We start from the raw sequence: 23,874 nt of genomic DNA, 5'->3' as shown, positions 1-23,874 counted from the left end.
AAAAGATTAAAAAGATTACACCACACTTAGTTACCAGATCTAGATGAGGTATTTTCATAATTGATTAAGCAAATGCAATTCATTCAAAGATGACTGTTTAAAACTTGGGAACACAGTACTAAGAAGAAGCAAGGATAAAACAGTTACAGTAGTGAGGAATCTTCAGAGCCACAATGGGCCAAGATTTGGTCCTCTAGGAAAGATAAGAATTTAACTTTCTAGAGTTAGTTTCATTATGGGCCATTGTTTTAAAAAGCTTGACAAAAATTATACTTACCTTTACTCCATGTCCAATATCATCTAGAATTGTATAGTCAATAGGTTTTCTAATATAACGAACTGGTCGTTCAAGATTGGCTGGAGCAATAATCTTATGTGTCCTTGAAGTGTTTTTATTGGTAGTCAAAATACCAATTTCTCTTCTTGCAACTTTCTCTTTATGAATATCAACAGTCTGCAAAATATAATATAAACACAACACAAAAATGTATAGCTCTAATATCCAGAAAAATCAAAATATAAATGCTCAGAGATTTAACATCATTTCTCATATTCTTAACCACAACTGCTAAATTTTCTCTTTGTACACTAATACTGACTTGCTCCATTTTTAGGCTAAAGCACGGGTTGGCAAACCATGGCTTGCAGACCAAATCTGGCCCACCACCTGTGTTCTACAACCCAAAAGCTTTGAGTGGTGCTTACATTTTTTAGTGGTTAAAAAAGTCAAAAGAAAAGTAACGCTGTAACATGTGAAAATTATACAGAATTCAAATTTCAGTTTCCATAAATAAAGTTTTATTGGAACACAGCCATTCTACTTGCTTATGTATTTTCACACTACAATGGCAGAGATGAGTAGTTATAATGGAGACCTTATGGCTTGCAAAGCCTAAAATATTTATTAGCTGGCCTTTTACAGAAAAAGTTTGCCAATCCCTGGGTTAAAATGCGCTAATTTTTCCCCTCTCCATTTGATTTAGCCTAATATAACTAAGACAGACCCAGTGATTAATCTGGTTATTTTTAAAAATAGCCTATTAGTATAATTTCTATTAGTGTTTAAATATGTTTTTATTAAAAAAGGAAGAGGCCTAAAATATAAATACAATGTTAAAAATAAAAGTCATTTTTTACAGAAAAACTTAAGTTTACTAAGGCAAAGTTGCTTATATTTTATCATGACACAATGCTTATAAAATATCTCATCAATATATATTATTCATTAAATGCTCACAATAGGATATAATTTAGTACAGAATGACGTTATTACTCTCAGTCTCCTATTCACTAATAGAGGGTGAATTTCTCTACAAATACAGGTAATTAATACACTAAAACAGCATTTTTCAAACTCCAGGTTGCAATTTAGTGGGATGTGAGCAGCAATTATTTTAAACGAAATAGAACAGAAATATCAGACTGCATATATACATAGTAAGGTAAGTACCGTCTCTTGAAACATTTGTTATGTATATAAATACATACGTGAATTGTGTACCGCATGCAATGTAAAATGTATTTTACTGTGGGTTGCAGTCAAAAAAGTTTGAAAAATACTTCACTAAAATTGTTCACATCTCTTACCTCCATTCCTGGCTCAAGTAGCAAACAGACACTTTTGCTAATTCTTCTCCAGACCTACTTCAACAACCCCTTTCTAAAAGAAGAACCAGGGCCGGCCCCGTGGCTTAGCGGTTAAGTGCGCGCGCTCCACTCCTGGGGGCCCAGGTTCGGATCCCGGGCGCGCAGAGACGCACCGCTTCTCTGGCCACGTTGAGGCCGCGTCCCACATACAGCAACTAGAAGATTGTGCAGCTGTGACATACAGCTATCTACTGGGGCTTTGGGGGGAAAAATAAATAAATAAAATCTTTAAAAAAAAAAAAAAAAAGAAGAAGAACCAGGTAATAACACAGACATGGAAAGAAAAGATGATAACCACCATGACATTATTAAATACCACTTTAAGAAATCTGAAAGCTGATTATCCTTCTAAACTACCCAAAGTATGAAGAGAACCTGAAACAAATTCAAAGCCTCCTATTTCAACCAAGAGATCTTAAAAGCAACAGAATCTGTAAGTTCAGAACTAATAAATATCCACAGGAAGCATCAAATAAAAGATCGGCCACAGTAGTAACCTTATCATTTTAAGTATTTCTTTTTACGACAAAAATAGTCTGAACTCTTTCTGTGCATGTTAGGGAAATTACAAAATCTTTCCTTTTCAACTGCTTGGGGGAGCTACAACAGAAAAAAGAAGTTTGCTTACTAGTGAAGCTACTGGAATTTACCTATTTTTAACTCCAGAGAAATGAAAATTAATCATATTTTGAATAATTTTAATGAGTCATCCTGAATCATTAAAAATATGGGCTGGGAAGCTTTCGTACTTATTAAGTATGCTTCAAAATAAAAAACAAAATATGGCACTTATTTTTTATATAACTGGTCTTTCTCATATCAACAAAAGAAAATTTATTAGAGAATGTAATCCTCTTGAGACACTGTTTTTACTCTGCTCAGTTTTTACAAATGTAATTATCTTATTCAGAAATAAAACCATAAGAATGCAAACCCAACCAACCCTAATAGAAGTCTAAGCTTATGGCAAATTGGAACTTCAATTTCAAATTTTCCTACTAGAATATTAATAAATCTGTGGAGAATGAAAAGGAGGGAGCGGGCAGGCCCCGTGGCTTAGCGGTTACGTGCACGCGCTCCGCTGCTGGCAGCCCGGGTTCGGATCCCGGGCACGCACCGACGCACCGCTTCTCCGGCCATGCTGAGGCCGCGTCCCACATACAGCAACTAGAAGGATGTGCAACTGTGACATACAACTATCTACTGGGGCGTTGGGGGAAAAATAAATAAATAAAATCTTAAAAAAATAAAATAAAATAAAATAAAATAAAAGAACTTGTGTAAAATTCCTATAACATATTTTTAAATAAAAACATATGGAAACTATGTTTTTCCTAAATCAAATTTAGAGTTTTCAGTAATCACCACTGCCTTTGCCTTCACAATATTCTTTGACATTACAATGTTAAAATGCATTAAGTTAAATTTTGAAAGTAGAAGTTCAACACTGATATTTAGGAAGAATTTTAATAGTAAGAAAAAGTATTTCAAATTTATCCTACATTTCTAAAGTTACTGGTTATATGACAATAAACTTGCTCTTATTTAGAAGAGGCCTCAATAATAGCACTCACATGTAGCAAGTAAAACGTGTTTAGCTAGCAAAGAAGACCAAAACTAACACAAGTACACTGCTATTAATATTATTATTGTTTGCTACCTCTTAACCAAAACACATGCCAAGTAATTATCACTGCAACTGTGCAGGACTTAAACCTCTATTCTCCCACAGTTCCTTATTAATTTGTTTCTCCATCCTTCTCGTGCTACTGCCAAGCTGGTCTTGCATGCTACAGGCTCCCCCCATGAGACTTCAGCCACGCAGTCCCAAACCCAGGCTCCTCTCCGATACCTCTCACCGCCTTGAGATAATCATACTGACCCCCAGCTCCCCTGCAAGCTTGAGCTATATATAAATATATAGCTTTATATAAATAAAACTATATAAATCCTACTTTCTTTGCATAATTACATATTGATAACATTTAGTGAGATTTCCCTAATTTAAAATAGGGAATTTTTAAACAAGGCTATGTATACAAAGTTTGTTTTTTTTTTTTAATTACTTTACATGGTGAGTTCCTCAGGGTGCAGACCATCCACTGCCTTTTAGTATCCAATCCTTAAGAAGCATTACTTCCATCCTTACATTCTTTTATAATCATTCCTTTCTATCTCCTTTACTTGCTACCTGCTAACTACTTCCACACCTGGCCCAGTAAGTTCTGGTCAGCTCTTGGGAGGGGGGGAGGAACACTACTCGTTGAGTTCTCATGTTGCCTTTTGAGCTCTCTTGATCTTCTAAGCCAAGGTGAACTGAATACAGACAATACTGACTGTTTTTAGTAGTTGAGAGAAGAATTTCAGTTTATAAGTTTCTAAGAATTTTAGTTTGAATAACGTTCTATAAACCTTTTTTTTTTAACTTTCTAGAAATGGACACAAAATCATGGACACAGTAAAGAGCATTAATCTTTACACATAATGTTATACTGACTTAAAAGTAGCTATGTATGCTTATACAAGTATTCGGTCAAATTAAATGTTTGCTCCCATAACTACATATTCCTGAAAAATACTTAATGTTAATTTAATTTCTACTCTCAGTTTGAAGATTAAAAATTTCAGTTAGTTTTTTAAATAATATGCTTCCAAAGAATTGATAGGATAACAGCGACAAAGCTAGAGATGGAATTTCTTTAAAATTTACCATCCTTAAAATACCTAAGGTAATCCACATCAAGAACCTATCCTAACACTGCCTTATCCATATGGTGAGTGTGGTGCAAATTAGTACACTACTTAATACTATGTTGTTTTTTTAGCACAAAAAAGTGTCTGATACTAAATATTCAAAATCAATTCTGTCTTGTTTTTCAAAATGTCTGACATTCAGAGAATGAGTTATTACTTTCTTTTGTTGAAGTATTTTTTCCTGATACATAGCTGGTAGCATCAATGGAATTCCCACCCTCAGATTCCAATTTAGAGTAATTTGGGAAACAGTTCAGTTCCATCAGAGTGACAGAGGGTTGAGGTCAGTGGGGCACAGACTGAGGTGAACAGCAGAGCCAGGAGAAGAGAAAGAGAAAAAGGCAAATACAAATGAAGTTCATTTGTGAGAATCTCAGAAGAATAAAGAATTCAAGATGGAAGACAGCTCAGAAATCATATAATCAGTTCTATCATTTTACAGATAAGAAAACCGAAGTTTAAAGAAGTCAAATGTCACACGAGTTAGCAGAAGAGCCAGAGTAAAACCTAGATCCCCTACTCTCTCCCCTCCCAATCCTACTCAGTGTTCATTTCCACGAAAATGGAGAAAGGAAGCCAGAGCACTAGGGGGCTGAAAAGTAATCAAGTTCTTACCCAGCAGACAGGAAAGACAGTTACGAGGAAACAAATCAAAGACCTCAGCTACCTAACGTCTACTGGTCCCAAACCACTCTTCCAGACAGCTCTTACAACTCTCGACACCTATTACCATTCCAACAAACATGCGATCTTGTCTTTAACCTGACTGAACCTCCATTTCTTTGGTTCTACAATCCCATCTTCTCTCCAAATTCTCTTAACCTAGTATTTTTGCCCAAATTACAAAAAAAAAGTCTGGTCTCAAGATACGTTAAGAACCTTCTGGCTCTCTCTAAAAACAATAATATTCTTAATTAAGCATAATAATAATAAAATTTAAGTACCAAACATTTGAAAAACCACTGTATTAGAGCAAGGGCTTACAAACTATGGCCTACATGCCAAATCTCTCCTGCAGCCTGTTTTTACATGGCCCACAGCTAAGAACAGTTTTTACATTTTTAAGTAGTTGTTTAAAAACACACAAACAGGGCCGGCCCTGTGGCTTGGCGGTTAAGTGCGCGCGCTGCGATGCTGGTGGCCCGGGTTCGGATCCCGGGTGCGCATCGGGGCACCACTTCTCCGTTCATCCTGAGGCCGAGTCCCGCATACAGCAACTAGAAGGATGTGCAGCTACAACATACAACTATCCACTGGGGCTTTGGGGGGAAAAATAAAATAAATAAAATCTTTAAAAACACACAAACACAAAGAATAATATGAGACTGAGACCACATGTGGCTGACAAAGCCTAAAATATTGACTATCTGGCCCTTTACAGAAAAAAATTGCCAACCCTTCTTTTAGAGTATTTACTGAGTAATTGCCTTGTAAACAGAAAACATTTTCCCTTATAGGATAATCTTTCAGTCTAAAGAGCAAATAGTTTTGATATTCAATTGACTTTTAAAACAAAGACTCTATCTTACATTAAATGTAATTGAAAAAATTTTCAATCCTTAAGGCTAATGACAAAAAATATATAAAACTTTTTAAATTTACTCATTTCATAGATATAGCCTCCATCAGCCCATTTTTCCTACTCAACCCCTCACCCAACATACTAAGATACCTTCTGTATAAGCTTAACAGCAGCTGTAGAGCCACAGATCTCTCACCTCTCCAGGGATTGCCCTCCAGGCACTTAACTCCAACGGAAGAAGGTTCAGCGTGTTCTTGACAGCTCTGACTCAGGCCCCTGTCATTTCTAACCTACTAATCTCTATCCATTTATCTCTTCCATTTATTACTTATTCCATTAGAATAGTTTTAAGAGATATCAGACCATATTAATTAAATATAAATTTGTGATACTCAAAAAGAAAATGAACTCATTAACTGAATTAATACATATACGTATAAACTAGAGTAGACTTATTCACCTTCCTCCTTAAGGTTGCTACCCTTCCTATCAAAGAACTACAAAATTCTAATCAGGAAAGACATGATTATCTTTCATTGTCACTTGGTTGTTGTCATCAGCTACCCACACAATCTTTCCTACTTTCTCTTACAAACTAATAAAAAAGTTGTCCCTCCTTTTAAGGAACTCTAATATATTAATTTCTCTTTCACATTTGCACTTTTCTTCTTACATTCTTTTTTGGGTCCTTTGCCAAGACTTCAAATATGCAGAAATTTTAAGACTCTCAAGTGTAAACCTCGAAACTCTCTATCAGACTAGCAATTTGTCAACATCCCTCCTTCCTAGAAAACCAAGTTTAATCTATTTCATCATTTAAAATTCCATGGATAATTTCCTTTAGGAGACCTTTACAGAATAAAATTTACCTCTCACTCATTAAAACTCACCAATTCTTTGTTTTTTAGTTTAAGAAACACAGCAATACAACAAGCAATAAATTATACCATGTCTACAGAAGTTTATATGGGATGAGAAGAAACTGATAGTGGCAAATTCAGATTTAAGATGAAATAATATTAAATAAGAAATCTCTCTGAATGGTCTGATGAATTTTCAAGTAACAGAAATATAAAGTAAACCTCCCATATTGATTTGATTATCTGGACTATATTTGATTTAATTATACAAATTAAACTTTAGGCTTTGAAAAATTATTGGATTAGTCAATTTCAGAAGAGTCCCAAACTCTTAAGATATATATATAAAAGTATATATATATGCACATTTTAAAACTCATTTTATTCCAGAAGAGTTCTAATCATTTACGTCTAAAAAGAGTGCTGAATACTACCAAGCTACTCAAGTGACAAGAGTGCTAAAATAGAAAAGCTTCAAAGATCTCATCAAAGAGAAGCAGGCAGATCAAAACCTCTACCTTTTTAATGTTTTTAAAGTGCACTTTGCAATTACAAATTAGTTTTTCATTACAGTATTATTTGAAATGGCCCCAGGGCTGGCCCCATGGCCTAGTGGTTAAGTTCAGCACGCTCTGATTCAGCAGCCCCGGGTTCGGTTCCCAGGAGCAAACCTACATCACTCGTCAGCAGCCACGCTGTGAGGGCAACCCACATACAAAATAGAGGAAGAGCGGCACAATGTTAGCTCAGGGTGAATCTTCCTCAGCAAAAATAAATAAATAAATTTTTAAAAATTTAAAAAAATAAATAAAATGGTCCCAAAATATAAGAATGGTTATAAAAGCTATGATATAAGCATGCAACATTATGCAACCACTGAAACGGTTTATGAAGAACATATCACAGGAAGATGTCTGTTGTAATAGTAACTTATAAGAGCAGACCAAAATTCTATACATAATCACAGCTAAATTTTAAAAATTATTTACAAGAAAAAAGTATTAGAAGGAAATATAACAAAATATTAACAGTGAAACACTCAAGTAGTGAGAAGAGGGTTTGTTTTTTCATTTTTTCTTTTTCTATATATTCACGAGCATGACTTTTATAATGGAAAAAGTGTAACATTAATTTTTTTAAGTTCTATATAAAGATAATTTTATAAAGCCACTTAGATTAATCTTTCCATCAAACTATCACATTTATATTTTTAAAAAGATAACGAAGTGTATAATTCAGAAAAAGTTGAAAGAAACCAAACAAATTTTTACCTCAAGGCTATTTTAACATGACAACAGAGTTTTAACAGAAATTAAAGTTTACTTCCCTATGAAAATCACAGAGAAAACAATCACTCCACAAAAAGGTAGAATCAAAAAACAACTTAACAGGGGCTGGCCTGGTGGCGTAGTGGTTGAGTTCACACGCTCCGCTTCGGCGGCCCAGGGTTCGAGGATTCAGATCCCAGGCACGGACCTGCACACTGCTTAACAAGCCATGCTGTAGCGGCGTCCCATATACAAAATGGAGGAAGATCGGCTCGGATGTTGGCTCAGGGCCAATCTTCCTCAGCAAGGGGTAGGAGGATTGGCAAGAGAGGTTGGCTCAGGGCCAATCTTCCTCACCAAAAAAAAAAAAAAAACCAACAACAAAAACCTAATATGGAGTTTGTATTTTCCAAATCATACATGTGAGTTAACTCACATGATACAGGCTGCCAGCATTACAGAGTACCTGTGTTTAAGTATTCCTTATAGGCAAAATAGGAAGATAGTGTGGTCTCACTTGTGAAATATGATTGATTGAAGATTCCATTCTTCGTAGCTGAGATGCCTGGATATCCAGCATCTGCAGGACATTGTTGGCCAAGGTATTTATCAGATAGGCAACACTTGCTAAGGACTGGGTGGTGTAAGCTTTGGTTTCTTCTAGGGCTCGCTGCTTGTCTGCAGACTAGAGGAAAGAAACACAATCATTAATTCAAAGATAACTCATTCTATCAACCTAAGCTACAAAAAATCTCATCAAAACAATTCTGTTGCTGAATCTACCCCCACTAGTTAAAAATGTTCTAAATACTAATTATCAGTATCATGTAAACCCAACAACTAAACTGTTCACTAATATTTTCATGTTGAATAGATATACCTGTGTACAGATGCAAATAAAATACTGAAGCCATTATTTAAAAAATGAGATCCAATGGATATTTTGAGCAATGGCAGCAAGTATATAGTTGCTCAAGGTCACTGTTTGGAAAGATAACATTGCTTTGAATGTATAAATTCCGGCATACTTTTTTTCTACTTTCCTGAACTCCTCCTCTTCTTCCACTCCAATACATGAAATATGGCCATAGCGCGATGTCTGATTAAAGTAATAACGATAAATAAAAACGATAAAGTAAATAGAAATGGTAATAATCATGATAAATAACGATAAAATTAAAATAATGAAAGGTAATAAATAAAAAAATAAAATTAAAGTAATGAAATAATAATGCTTTCTTCCCAAGCGTTTCAAGTGTTATAACACTCTGGGACATAAATTGCCAAGTATTATAAACCCTACGTGAAAAATAAAGAGTACACAGTAAAAAAGATTAACTGATTATTTCCGAGGTCACAAAGCAAAGCAATGGTAAAGTTATATATTCTACGTTGCTAACTGTCAAACACCATCTTCTTGCCCTAGTTCTACAGAATGACTCTGCGGTTCAGTGGAAAGTACAAAAGCCTCTGAACCAGAAACTTTTTATCTTCATGTCAGCTCTACTGTTACAATACGTCAATTCAGACAAGAGTCACAGTTTCTTGGTTTCCTCAATTACAAAGCAGAGGAGCTAAACCTCTGTATCAACCATTGTGAACATCAAATAAGATAATGAACATAAAACCACTTCCTACAACTGTAAATAATTATATATAACAACTGTCATTATCTCTTTGAGTAGTGATTAACAGTGCAAAGTCCACCATGTCCTACTCTCCCGTTGATATAGGAGTCAGAATCAACAACCCTAGATATAAATTTTTCCAGGGGGAGCAACTTTTGAAGAAGCAGCAGTTAAAATAATCAACCAATACCATTTTAACTTGAAAAGAGTTAAGAATCACTGTATTAGCTTTTTATTTTTTCTTTTCTATTCTAATCCTTAGTAACCTCAGTCTTACCAACACTTGAATTAACAACAGAATTGAAACCAAATTTGGTTAAAGATAAGCACTTTCAAAAAACACCATATGGGGCAGGTTAAGTTTGGCACATTCCACTTAGGCAGCCTGGGTTCATGAGTTTGGATCTTGGGCACGGACCTACACCACTCATCAGCCACGCTGTGGCAGTGACCCACACATAAAAAGCAGAGGAAGCTTTGCAGAGATGTTAGCTCAGGGCTAGTCTTCCTCAGCAAAAAAAAAAAAAAAAAAAAAAGCACCACCATATAGACTTTCAGATTACAGCTGTGCATGTAAGGAGCCTGGAAGTCACCACACTCCATCCTCACAAGTAAAAGGCTAAGGAGACAAAAAAAATCAACAACTTTTCTTGAATTCACAGTAGAAAATAGTAAGTCAATAACACTTTTCAGATATTACTCTACATCAAAGTATTTATTATAGAGAATAATCCAAAGCTTTAAAATTTATATAATCTGTTATTATGCTTCAAAGGATTAAGGGGATGGATGTTTGCACATGTATAATTATTTTCAATGTGTCCTTTTCTATATAGACAGTATTTGAGATTTTTTGAAAAGCAAATAATGTAATTCAACTCTCAAATCACATCATGCTATGCTTTTATTCCTAATGTGCATGTGAAATCATGTGGCTGATTGTTGTTGCATCAAAGAGATGAGAGGTCTTTGTATAATAGGTGGGCTTCATGTGTATCTAACTTTTCCACGGAAGGTTAAGGACGCTGTAATGTAAAAGGTATAAAGAAAATCTAAATGGACATGCTGTTTGTGGTTGACTTATAATATTGATGTAGGTCACCTTAAGTAGGTGTTCAGGGCATCGTTCTGCATTAAAGTACAACAGAGGAATATTATGAATTTTATAAATACATTGTCATACCAATTGCTCTTTAAGGCAAAATAGCCGGCAGTCCATTAAAATCTTGATGTATCTTCATAATAGGAATTATTAGAAGTCATGAATACTGGTTGATGTGGTTGAAATACAGAAATTTTAACAGATATCAAAGAAAACTATAGCTAACTCTTCTCTAAAAGGACATAAATTTATTGTACATCCATGTTTACTAAATAATCAGCCTCAGTCTTGAAAATCATAGGAAGCCCAATTCTGATATCATTATACCAGAAGAATATGAATGCTTCCTGATTGCTTGTAATTTGTATTTTGACCAAGGAGCAAATAGTGAATTTTGAAATGTTTTATTTACATTATGTGTGAACTTAATATATTCTAATTAAGAAAACTGAACAGTTTTTAATGTGTTAAAAAAAATCTCTTCTTGGATCTCTAAGAGAGGGGAGGACACAAGGGAGGTTCACAGATGACATGAGGACACGGAGGTTCACAGATGACATGATAATCTATGTAGAAAATCCAAAAGAATTGACCAAAAAACTCCTGGAACTAATAAGAGATTATATTATACAGCAAGGTTGCAGGATACAAGGTTAATATAAAAAAGTCAATTGCTTTCCTATATACCAGCAATGAGCAAGTGGAATTTGACATTAAAAACACAATACCATTTACATTAACACCCCCAAAAATATTTAGGTATAAAAATCTAACAAAATACATACAAGATCTATATGAGGAAAACTACAAAACTCTGATGAACAAAATCAAAGAATTAAATAAATGGAGAGATAGTCTATGTTCATGGATAGGAAGACTCAATATTGTCAAGATGTCTGTCAGTTCTTCCCAACTTAAAATATGGATTCAATGCAATCTCAATCGAAACCCCAGTAGGTTGTTTTGTGGATATTAACAAACCGATTCTAAAGTTTACAAGCAGAGGCAAAGGACCCAGAATAGCCAACACAATGTTGAAGAAGAACAAAAAAGTTGGAAGACTAACACTACTCAACTTCAAGACTCACTACAAAACTACAGTAATCAAGACAGTGTGGCACTTGGTGAAAGAACAGACAAAAAAAAAATGGAACAGAACAGAGAGCCCAGAAACAGACCCACATAAACACAGTCAACTGATCTTTGACAAAGAAGCAAAGGCAATACAATGGAGCAAAGACAGTCTTTCTAATAAATGGCGCCAGAATAACTGGACATCCACATGCAAAAAAAATGAATCTAGACACAGACCTTACACTCTTCACAAAAATTAACTCAAAACAGATCACAGACCTAAAAGTAAATGGCAAAACTATAAAAATCCTAGAAAATAACACAGGAGAAACCTAGATGATTTGGATATGGTGATGACTTGTTAGACACAACACCAAAGGCATGATCAATGAAAGAAATAATTGATAAGCTGGAGTTCATTAAAATTAAAAACTTCTGTTCTGTGAAAGACAATGTCAAGAGAAATGAAAAGTCAAGCCAGAGACTGGGAGAAAATATTTGCACAAGACACATCTGATGAAGGACTATTATCCAAAATATATAAAGAACTCTTAGAAGTCAACAATAGGGGCCAGCCCCGTAGCGTAGCGGTTAAGCACACACACTCCGCTGCTGGTGGACTGGGTTTGGATCCCGGGTGCGCACCAACGCACCGCTTGTCAGGCCATGCTATGGCAGCATCCCACATAAAGTGGAGAAAGATGGGCACGGATGTTAGCTCAGGACCAGTCTTCCTTGGCAAAAAGAGGAGGATTGGCATGGATGTTAGCTTAGGGCTGATCTTCCTCGCAAAAAAAAAAAAGTCAACAATAAGAGGGGCCAGCCCGGTGGCATAGCGGTTAAGTTCAGGTGTTCTGCTTTGGTGGCCCAGGGTTTGCTAGTTCAGATGCTGGATGCAGACCTACTCACCGCTCATCAAGCCATGCTGAGGTGGTGTCCCACATAGAAGAATTAGAAGGACCTACAACTAGGATATACAACTATGTACTGGGGCTTTGGGGAGAAAAAAGAAAAAGAAGAAGGTTGGCAATAGATGTTAGCTCAGGGCCAATCTTCATCAGAAAAAAAAAGTCAACAATAAGAAAATAAACAACCTGATCAAAATATGAGCCAAGACTTTCACACCTCTTCAAAAAAGATATACAGATGGCAAATACGCATATGAAAAGATGCTCCACATCATATGTCATCAGGGAAATGCAAATTAAAACAATGAGATAACCACTACACACCAATTAGAACAGCCAAAATCTGGAGTACCGATACCACGAAATGCTCACAAGGATGTAGAACAACAGGAACTCTCACTCGTTGATGAGAACGCAAAATGGCACAGCCACTTTGGAAGACAGTTTGGTGGTTTCCTATAAAACTAAACATACTCTTACCATATGATCCAGCAATCACACCTCTTGGAATTTACCCAAAAGAGTTGAAAACTTATGTCCACACAAAAACCTATATACAGATGTCTATAGTAGTTTTATTCATAATTGCCAAAACTTAAGAGCAAACAAGCTGTACTTCAGTAGGTGAATGGATAAACTGTGGTAATCATACAATGGAATACTATTCACCACTAAAAAGAAATGAACTATCAAAGCACGAAAAGACATAGAGGAACCTTAAATGCATATTACTAAGTGAAAGAAGCCAATTTGAAAAGGCTACACACTGTATGATTCCAACTGTATGACATTCTGGAAAAGGCAAGACTAGGGAGACAGTAAAAGGAACAGTGGCTGCCAGGGGATGGGGGAGGGATGAACAGGTAGAACACAGGGGATTTTTAGGGCAGTGAAAATACCCTGTATGATACCATAATGATGGCTACATGTCATTATACAGTAATCCAACCCATAAAATGTACTACACAGTACATTGGAAAAAACAAGTCAACAATAAGAAAATAAACAACCTGATCAAAATATGAGCCAAAGACTTTAGGTGATAATGATATGTCAACACAGGGTCATCAATTGTAACAAATGTACACTCTGGTGGGGGATGCTGAAATCTCTGTACCTTCCTCTCAATTCTGCTGTGAATCTAAAACTGTCTTTAAGAAAATTAAGTCTCAAAAAAAAAAAAAAATACATTCTAGGATTCCATAATAGCTACTTTCAAGACACGCATATCTATTTTAAATTTCACAACTGTTGATACAAAAGATTTTTAAAATTATATTGCCATTAAAATTATATATTTATATAAAATTAGAATTATGCTTATAAATTACACTATAAATTGAAAAAATTTTTAAATAATTTAACATAGATATCCTATAGTTGAAGGTAACAAAATCTCAATTCTTCTATTCTAGCTGACATTTGCCAAAATACTTCACACTAGGATAGCCTAAGCAGATTATTCAAACAACAGCCATGGATTTTAGGATTTTTAATGTATCAGATGGCACCTATTTAAGAGTAACTATGACTGATGCTAGATCACTGGTTCCCAAATGGAAGCTCATGGATATTCTCCAAGAATCAGCAGTTCTCTCTCCCCTGTTTTTTTGTTTTTTTTGGTGAGGAAGATTGGCCCTAAGCTAACATCTGTTGCAAATCTTCCTCTATTTTGTATATGGAATGCCGCCACAGCATGGCTTGTTGAGCAATGTGTAGGTCTGCAACCAGGATCCGAACCTGCGAACCCTGAGCTGCTGAAGTGCAACGCATGAACTCAACCGCTATGCCAGCGGGCCGGCCCCCGTGATTTTGTATTTTTTTATTTCCACAGTGATCTATTTACAAAATTGAAAAATTAACATATTAACATTACATAATAAGGATCCTCTGGAATTACCAAATAACAAACAAATCAAATTCAGCATTGCTTTGGGGTTCAACTGTGTTAGGCCCAAGTCATGGGCCTACAGTGGCTACTTTAATTGTACAGCAAATTAATGAGATAAAAGAGGCAAACAATATATAAATAATGTATTCACATCAAATGAGTACATTACATTGTACTGAACAAATGAAAGTTTTTAAAAAGGGTTTGCAAATGCTTAGATAGCTTAATCATCCCAAGGCACCCCCATAGTACAGGTCCATAGCACACTCAGTAACATTGCTCAAAAGAATCTATAAACCCACCACCATATTCAAATTTCAAGGACAACTGAGTTTTGGCAAAATGTCATCCATGAAGTTACTGATTTAAATTTTATTAAGTTAGTAGTTTTGTTATATTTAAGACATTCATTTTGAATTTATAACTGTTAAATAAGCTTTAATCATAAGTGGTCTATATCTAATTTTATGTTTGAACACTAAATAACATTTTTAAAAATAAAGTCAACACAGGCAGTCAGATTTCTACTCCATTTAAAAGGATTCTGTCCATTATCCAAGTCTTAAAATTACTATGATAGTTTATATACATGAAAAAAGGAATATGAAAAAAGAATGCAGGGGCCGGCCCAGTGGCGCAAGCGGTTAAGTGCACGCACTCCGCTGCGGCGGCCCAGGGTTCGCTGGTTCGGATCCCGGGCGCGCACCGACGCACTGCTGGCAAGCCATGCTGTGGCGGCGTCCCATATAAAGTGGAGGAAGATGGGCACGAATGTTAGCCCAGGGCCGTCTTCCTCAGCAAAAAAAGAGGAGGATTGGCGGATGTTAGCACAGGGCTGATCTCCTCACAAAAAAAAAAAAAAAAAAGAAAAAAGAATGCAAATATAGTCCTGTAAACATTAAGATAATAGCCCCAGCAGGGCCAGCCCCGTGGCCAGGTGGCTAAAGTTTCGCACGCGCCACTTCAGCAGCCCGGGTTCACAGATTCAGATCCCAGGCGTGGACCTACATCACTCATCAGCCATGCTATGGAGGCATCCCACATACAAAATAGAGGAAGAATGGCACAGACGTTAGCTCAGGGTTAATCTTCCTCAAGCAAAAAAAGAGGAAGATCGCCAACGGATGTTAGCTCAGGGAAACTCTTCCTCACCAAAAAAAAAAGATAATAGCCCCAGAAAACATATAGACTGAGGAAGATAAATATATTTTCTGATCTTGGTCCCACAGAATAAGACTTCATTCAATGAACTGGAAATAATTCATTAATTTATGATACTCATTCTTGTACAAAATTCATACACAGCTTAGCAATTATTTTCATTATGAAGAATCAAGAATCTGGTCCTCGTACACTCTATAAAATGAAAATGACAGACAGAAGGAAATTCTGAGGATGAACGCTACAATGAAGGAGAGCTGTGTGGTTGCTGTTACAAAGAAAAATGTTGAGCTTTTATTCACCGCAACATATGACGATCCACCATATATACAAGACATTGTGCTCAGAACTGAGGAATTTTAAAACACTATATCTGCTCTCAAGGATCTATTATGAGAGAAGATTCCCATAAATTACTAAAGTGAATTAAATAAGGTGAATAAAAATAAAGAAGTACAGTGAAATAAGGATAATATGATGGGCAGTATGAAGAAAAAGACAGGTTGAAAATGATGTCAAATGCCTAGACAGATTTTTAACCAAGGGAAAAAAAAAAGTTAAATTAACAGACTATACACAGCTGATTCAGAAAAACTGAAGTTAATTTCCACAGATTATCTGCATTGTATCTATCTTTTTAATCAGATAAACCATTTCACGACAAGCATTAAGTAATTGTGTAGAAAATGAATCATATCCTCTATTAATCTTCAACTAAAAATGTCAGGAAATTTCTACATCATTATTAACTTTGTACTGATAACCAAAACAGGTCCACATTGGGGACATGAGTAATTCTTTTCATAAGATAAATATCCCATTATAAACAATCTCTCTATATAAACAACCATATATATAAATTTGATTAATCTGTAAAAAGTTTATTCTGCCTTGGCTTCTAAGTCATGAGGTTATAATATTGGAATCAGAACTTATTCATAAATCTAAATAATTTTTTCTTAGCCATTAACTTTACCCCCAACCTATTACACCAAAAGGCATCTTTGGGAGAGAAGCCATCCTCCTCATCTTCTCTATCAGATCCTCCACTACTCAATTACAGTGTTAAGAAAATACATTTTCAAATTTATAGCTATCTCAAAAATCCTTCAATAAAGCAAATCTGGAACCACTTTAGCATATGATCAACAAACACTATTCTGATACACCTGAGTCTGACACTATGAAACACTATTCTCTGGCTCTATCAGGCCACAGTTTATCCTAAAAAAATACCCCCATTCCAAGGACTTAAATATTTTAGTCTGAGCATATGTAAGTTCCATTACATTTATAGCTCTAAATTTACCTTAGAAAAATAATCAAATAAGAAAAAGGCAGACAAGATGTTCACTGACACAGTTAATGGTGAAAAAGAAAACAAGTGAGACTGATTAAACAATACATGCATACAGTGCATTCATGTAATAATGAAAATAGTATTGCTCTGTATTACTGATATGAAAAGATATCTACAAAATAACTAAGTGAAAAAGAGCTGGTTACAAAGCATCTTTAACAGTCATCCCAAAGCTGTAGATGCCTGTGTGTAATTATGAGCCCAAAAAAAAAGTCAGAAAAAACAAGCCCCAAAACGTAAACATAAGTTTTCTCTGAATGTTGGGAATATATTTATTTGGGTCTTTTAATGATTTTTAATATAGTCTAATTTTTTTTTTACCTTGGGTATGTATTAGTGTCACTATCAGAGAAAGTAAAGCTATATTATTTTTTAAAACTATAACACAGGGGCCGGCCCAGTGGCACAAGCGGTTAAGTGCGTGCACTCCACTGCGGCGGCCCAGGGTTCGCCGGTTCGGATCCCGGGCACGCACCAACACGCTGCTTGTAGGGCCATGCCGTGGTGGCGTCCCATATAAAGTAGAGGAAGATGGGCACAGATGTTAGCTCAGGGCCAATCTTCCTCAGCAAAAAAGAGGAGGATTGGCATCAGATGTTAGCTCAGTGCTGATCTTCCTCACACACACAAAAAATAACCTGTAACACACACATTAATACAAAAGAACAGCAACTTGAGTGTTCTGTCCTAGTCAACTAAAGAAATATTTGTAAGCATAAACGTGCCAAAACAATTTTTTAAATCTTTCTGAAATGTATTTTACATTTGCATACTTATTGAAACAGTTATTCTGGGCTCAAGGGTTTTTTCTTGTTACTTCTAAGTTCAAGAGGAAGTTTAAAGGGTTGAGGTTGCTGCACACCTGCCCTATGGATAAGTCAACTCATTAAGGTTTACATAGGATAAAGTGACCTCCTTGGCAGGTCCATACTATGCAATGATTAATCCTGCCTACCCTGCTATTTCTTTGCCTATTTTATTCACGTATAACCCATCAACTTCAGCAACAACCCATTCCCTGCCTTTTCAAAGAAATCATCCTTGACTGTGATATTCATCATTTCTTACTGAGAATTCCCACAGCATTTTGTTATCAGATTTACAGAGCATACTTTATAATATGTGCATGTTTCAATGACCCAAACTCCCATGCCCCCTAGTGGTAAGTACTATGCCTTATATATCTTCACATCGCATTACACACAGGAGTTACATATTATCTGTTGAAGTGTGCCTACCATACTGTTCCAGAGAATCACAGTTACTTCCACCACCCAATGGGGGGTGATATGGGGGAAAGAAGAAGTCATGTAAGGGAGATCTCTTGGATGTCCAGAAGCTCTGGCACCATCCAGGCTCCTCATGCCTTACTGTGTACCCCTAAGAAAAAAATTTCAACTAGCTTTTCAATTTGATGTTCTGGGATTGGTACCAGGAAACAAGAATAATAAGAACCTTACACCCTCTAGAGCAGCTCAAAACTGTAGTATCATTACCACTAGGTTACTACCATTATTTATTTCTTCTTTTCATTTCTACTAAATAGGACCACAGATTTAGTAGAGATATAAGTGCATACAGATAATGGGGAGGGGGCAGGAAGAGAATGATAATATTTAGGGAGCATGAGTGCAAACATGCAGGAGAGAATTCTCCTCTACAGATCACACCCTTGAGATCTATTGTCTGTTTCTTTCTCTTCTCCAGTAGTAAATCTCTCACCCAGTCTAGTCCAGTCCACTACACTACCTAGAAAATAGGCAAGTATTTTTAGTCTGGGTATAAACTATAACCAGATTAGGCAAAGTACAGGTACTCAGTTGTCATTCAGTTAGCTCATCTAAAGTATTAAATAATTTATTCTAGACCCTCCACGATTTTAATTTAGTTTCATCAGTTCATTTCAATAAACCCTTATTCACTGAACGCATATTATATCACCAACACTGTGCCACGTACTATGATATTAAAATGAATACATGTTCTCTGCACTAAGAAAGTTTTCAGTCCAATTCAGAGAAAGGCAAACAAACAGAAAACGTCAATGCAAAATGGTGAGGGACACGACTGGAGTCCAAATAGGAACACCTCTGTGATGACCACCCAAGTGGAATTTCACAGAATATAGTTAGTACTGCCAAGCAGGAGTGCAAAAAGTTATTCCAGGCAGAGCAAACAGCCTAAATAAGGATGTAAAGGCATGAAAAAGATTCCTGGGTCCAGAAAACATGTAAGTTCGGTATTATTAACATATCATTAGTTCACTACTGCCCCTATTTTAAGACTGAGACATTGCTGGAATTTAAGAGTTGGATAGTAACCATTTTCTTTCTCATAAAATTGTTAAGAAGTTAAAATGTAATTAACCTAGTTAAGGTCATGGCAGAGTCACAGCACCTGATTCAATAATGGGGCTTAGGGGAGAGGAGTATTCTTAGATTACCTATTTAATGAGTTTTCAACTCTGCATTCCAACCAATCTCATAACTAAAACAAATTGGAAAGAAAGGCTCCATGACTAAATCTCACTGAAATTAAAGTAATAGCTTCTAGAATATATGCCAATCACTATACACAGATAGAAAATTTTTGCCAAAAGACCATGCAAAATATTAGAAATATAGACTTATGCTTTCAGAATTGTTTGAATATTAATTTGTATGATGTCTAAGAAAGAATATATTCATGCTTTGCTTCCAGACTCCTGGATGGAGAACACAGTCCACAAAAAAAGACAGTATGGCATTCAAATTAGAATGAGTCACACAAGTCATAGGCAAAAATAGCAAAGCATAATTAGATAAACATGGACCATTCACCAAGGAAAGAACACAAGACAGACATGAACATGGGAAAACATTCAGCTACACAAATGATGGAGGAAAAAAATGACAAAAACAAAGCACCCTTTTCACCAAGTAATTAACACAAAAAAAAGTTTTAAAGACTATATCTGCATTGTTTTAAATTTGCTTTGTGGTTATCTTGCTTTGGCAGATGAAGAAAGAGAAGCACATGCCAAGAATGCCAAATACTCTTACGAAAGCACAAGTAATACTGAATTTGTCAGGATATAATTATGGCAAAAATGTGCTAGATTCTGATGCTGTTATATTTTCCTAAATTAAGAACAGGGAAGCACTGGGGCGGCCCGACGGCATAGTAGTTAAGCTTGCGCACTCTGCTTCGGCCGCCCGGGGTTCGCAGGTTCCGATCCCGGGCATACACCAATACACCGCTTGTCAACCATGCTGTGGCGGTGTCCCATATAAAGTAGAGGAAGGTGGGCACAGATGTTAGCCCAGGGCCAACCTTCCTCGGCAAAAAGAGGAGCATTGGCAACAGATGTTAGCTCAGGGCTGATCTCCCTCACAAAAAAAAAAAAAAAAAGAAGAGGGAAGCACTAAAAAATAAGCCCCTGGTTAGCAACAACAAAAATACAAAATGACCTACATGTGCAAAAATGAATGAATAAGAAAACCTATTATGCAGTAATTAAAAATGTTAATAATATCTTGTTAAATTATATTATGTAATATTTATAATTATTTCATTGTCATATATTACTGCATTATATTTTCATTATTTATGGAAAAAAATCTATAAATGACTATAAAGAACAAAATGTACAATACGCATTCAATTACGTAAAAACACGCACAGGACAAGAATGGGGAAAAGGGAAAATTTTACCTCAGTTAAAATGCTAGGGTAATGAAACAGTAACTTTTTTTCTTTTAAAAAAATTTTAGGGGCCAGCCCCATGCTGTAGCAGTTAAGTGCACATGCTCTGCTGCGGCGGCCCAGGATTCAGATCCCAGGTGCGCGCCGACGCAGCGCTTGTCAAGCCATGCTGCGGCGGCATCTCATATAAAGTAGAGGAAGATGGGCACAGATGTTAGCCCAGGGCCAGTCTTCCTCAGCAAAAAGAGGAGGATTGGCATCGCATGTTAGTTCAGGACTGATCTTCCTCACAAAAAAAAAAAAAATTTAAATGTGGTTATAATGTCTTATGTACACTCAGCAAACATAAATTTTAAAAGGTGATAGATGGGCCGGCCCTGTGGCTTGGTGGTTAAGTGCGCGCGCTGCGATGCTGGCGGCCCGGGTTCGGATCCCGGGTGCGCATCGAGGCACCACTTCTCCGTTCATCCTGAGGCTGAGTCCCGCATACAGCAACTAGAAGGATGTGCAGCTACGACATACAACTATCCACTGGGGCTTTGGGGGGGGGGGGGGGGAAGGTGATAGATGACATAAAAGCACAAGTAACAAAAGAAGAACCATTAAATGGTTCCATAAAATGGACTTCATTAAAATTAACAACTTTTGTGCAGAGGACCCTAGCAAGATAGTGAAAACACAACCCACAAAATGGGAGAAAATATTTGCAAACCATGTATCTGATAAGGGATTAATACCCAGAATATATAAAGAACTACTACACCTCAACAACAACAAACAAGCAACCCAATTAAAAAATGGATAAGGGACCTAAATAGTTATTTCTCCAAAGAAGACAGACAAATGGTCAACAAGCACTTGAAAAGATGCTCAAATCATATCACTAAAAAAATGAAAATCAAAACCACAAGATACCACTTCATACACATTAGACTGGCTATTATTAAAAAAAAAAAAACAGAACAGAAAATACCAAATGTTGGTGAGGATGTGAAGAAATGAGAACCCTTGTGCACTGCTGATGGGAATGTAAAATGGTGCAGCCACTGTGGAAAACAGTTTGGCAGTTCCTCAAAAAGTTAAACACAGAATTAGCATATGATCCAGTGATTCCCGAAAGATCTGAAAGTAGAGACTCAAAAAAGATACCTGTACACCAATGTTCATAGCAGTATTATTCACAATATTGAAAAGGTGGAGGGCCGGCCCCGTGGCTTAGCGGTTAAGTGCGTGCGCTCCAATGCAGGCTGCCCGGGTTCGGATCCCGGGCGCGCACAGACGCACTGCTTCTCCGGCCATGCTGAGGCCGCGTCCCACATACAGCAACTAGAAGAATGTGCAACTATGACTTACAACTATCGCTTGGGGCTTTAGGGGAAAAATAAATAAATTTAAAAAAAAAAAAAAAAAAAAAAAGAAAAGAAAAGGTGGAAACAACCTAAATGTCCATCAACAGATGAATGGATAAACAAAATGTGGTATATCCATACAATGGAATATAATTCTACCTTAAAAAGGAAGGAAATTCAGATACATGCAACAACATGGATGACCACTGAAAACATTATGATAAGTGAAATCAGCTAGACATGAAATGAAAGGCCAATGTCGTGATTCCACTTACATGAAGTACCTAGAATAGGCATATTCATAGAGATAGAAACTAAACTAGAGGTGTCTAGGAGCTGAGGAGAGAGGGTAGTGGGAACTTATTGTTTAATGGGTATAGAGTTTCTGTTTGGGATGATGAAAAAGTTCTGGAAATGGATAGTGGTGATGGTTGCACAACACTGTGAATGTACTTAATGCCACTCACTTATACACTTAAAGATTACTAAAACGGTAATTTTATGTTATGTATGTTTTATCACAATAAAAACCACTAAACAAAACAAAAAATGATAGAATGACAATCTCTTAAGGGTACAATATATATATTTTTAACCATATATGCTTTGGGTGAGGACAGTGGGATCAACTGACAATGAACTTCACGAATTCATGGTACATCATTTATTTATATCAATTTTTTAAATCTGTAAAATTGGAACTTTCCAAGCCATTTTCAGACCACTGGATCAATGTCACCAGAATGTACAAGCTATGATGGTCCAACTCTAAAACCAAACCAAGAAAGTTAAGTTTTCCTGAGACTATGCTTTAGAGAGAATTTTTCTTATATACAAAATACAGCCATTACTAAGGTCGTTCACTAGCTACAGAGAAAGGGTGTTAAGTAACACTGAACTCACCAGCATGAACACACTTTCCATATTAATGAACAGGGACTGATTTCTTATATTTCTGATAATAAAATCAACATAAACTACTTTACTTCTCAGCGCAGCTTTAACACTATGGCGCTGGCACTGTACTTAAACTACAACACATTAGGAAAGTACTGAGGGAGACACAAATGGCTTATTACAAATGTACATATGCCACCTGCAAAAGAGAACTCAAACCAAAATTGACAAAGAAACTTTGCTATCTCAAAAGCTAAGAATTTCACAATTAGATGTAAGATCAAAGCTTCATAATTACTACTTATCATTACCCCTCTTTTCTAAGGATTTAAACTAAATCCTTATGTCTGTTCCCACTTATGCATCACTAGCATAATCATGTTGGATTTGAGTTGTCTGTATGAAAGTCAAATGGAGATGGGAATCTATTTGGGACAGATGTCTGGGCTCAAGAAATTTAGACGTAAATAGGAAATATATAATATTTAAAAGCATGGAAATGCAGAGCACTGCTGTATCCCCAACACTGCCTATAAAACAGTGTGCAAAACAAAGCAGGCGCTCAAAAAACAGGTGAACAACACCAACAAATGAATGAGGTGTAGAGTGTAGAGAGAAGAGATGATGGCTGGGAACTGTCCTTCAGAACCCAACATTTAGGGATTGGGATAATGAGAAAGTAAAGAATCTGTAAAAGACTAATGAGGTAGGAGGACACCCAAGAGACTGTAATGTCGTAGAAACCAAGAGAAGAGACTATTTCAAGAAG

At 36.2% G+C, this 23,874-nt stretch overlaps 1 protein-coding gene across 8 annotated transcripts in view; it reads right to left on the bottom strand.

Moving 5' to 3' along the window:
* Positions 1-23,874, bottom strand: part of ABI2 (abl interactor 2) — a 121,945-nt gene that overhangs the window by 44,567 nt on the left and 53,504 nt on the right. For 7 of the 8 annotated variants that reach the window (XM_087435682.1, XM_004426815.3, XM_087435678.1 and 4 more), the window contains exons 2-3: positions 8,569-8,736; positions 278-454 (exon numbers count right to left, since the gene is read on the bottom strand). In XM_087435682.1, the coding sequence (XP_087291808.1) occupies positions 278-454; positions 8,569-8,736 (345 nt within the window). Of the gene's footprint in view, positions 1-277; positions 455-8,568; positions 8,737-9,079; positions 9,151-23,874 lie in introns of all 8 variants that reach the window. The other variant, XM_087435679.1, reaches the window with a different exon arrangement.

The sequence above is a fragment of the Ceratotherium simum genome, chromosome 9, assembly GCF_057802395.1.
Source record: "Ceratotherium simum simum isolate JZ-2026a chromosome 9, ASM5780239v1, whole genome shotgun sequence".
In the NCBI taxonomy this organism is placed as follows: domain Eukaryota; kingdom Metazoa; phylum Chordata; class Mammalia; order Perissodactyla; family Rhinocerotidae; genus Ceratotherium; species Ceratotherium simum.
This window is presented reverse-complemented; position numbering and strand designations above follow the sequence as displayed.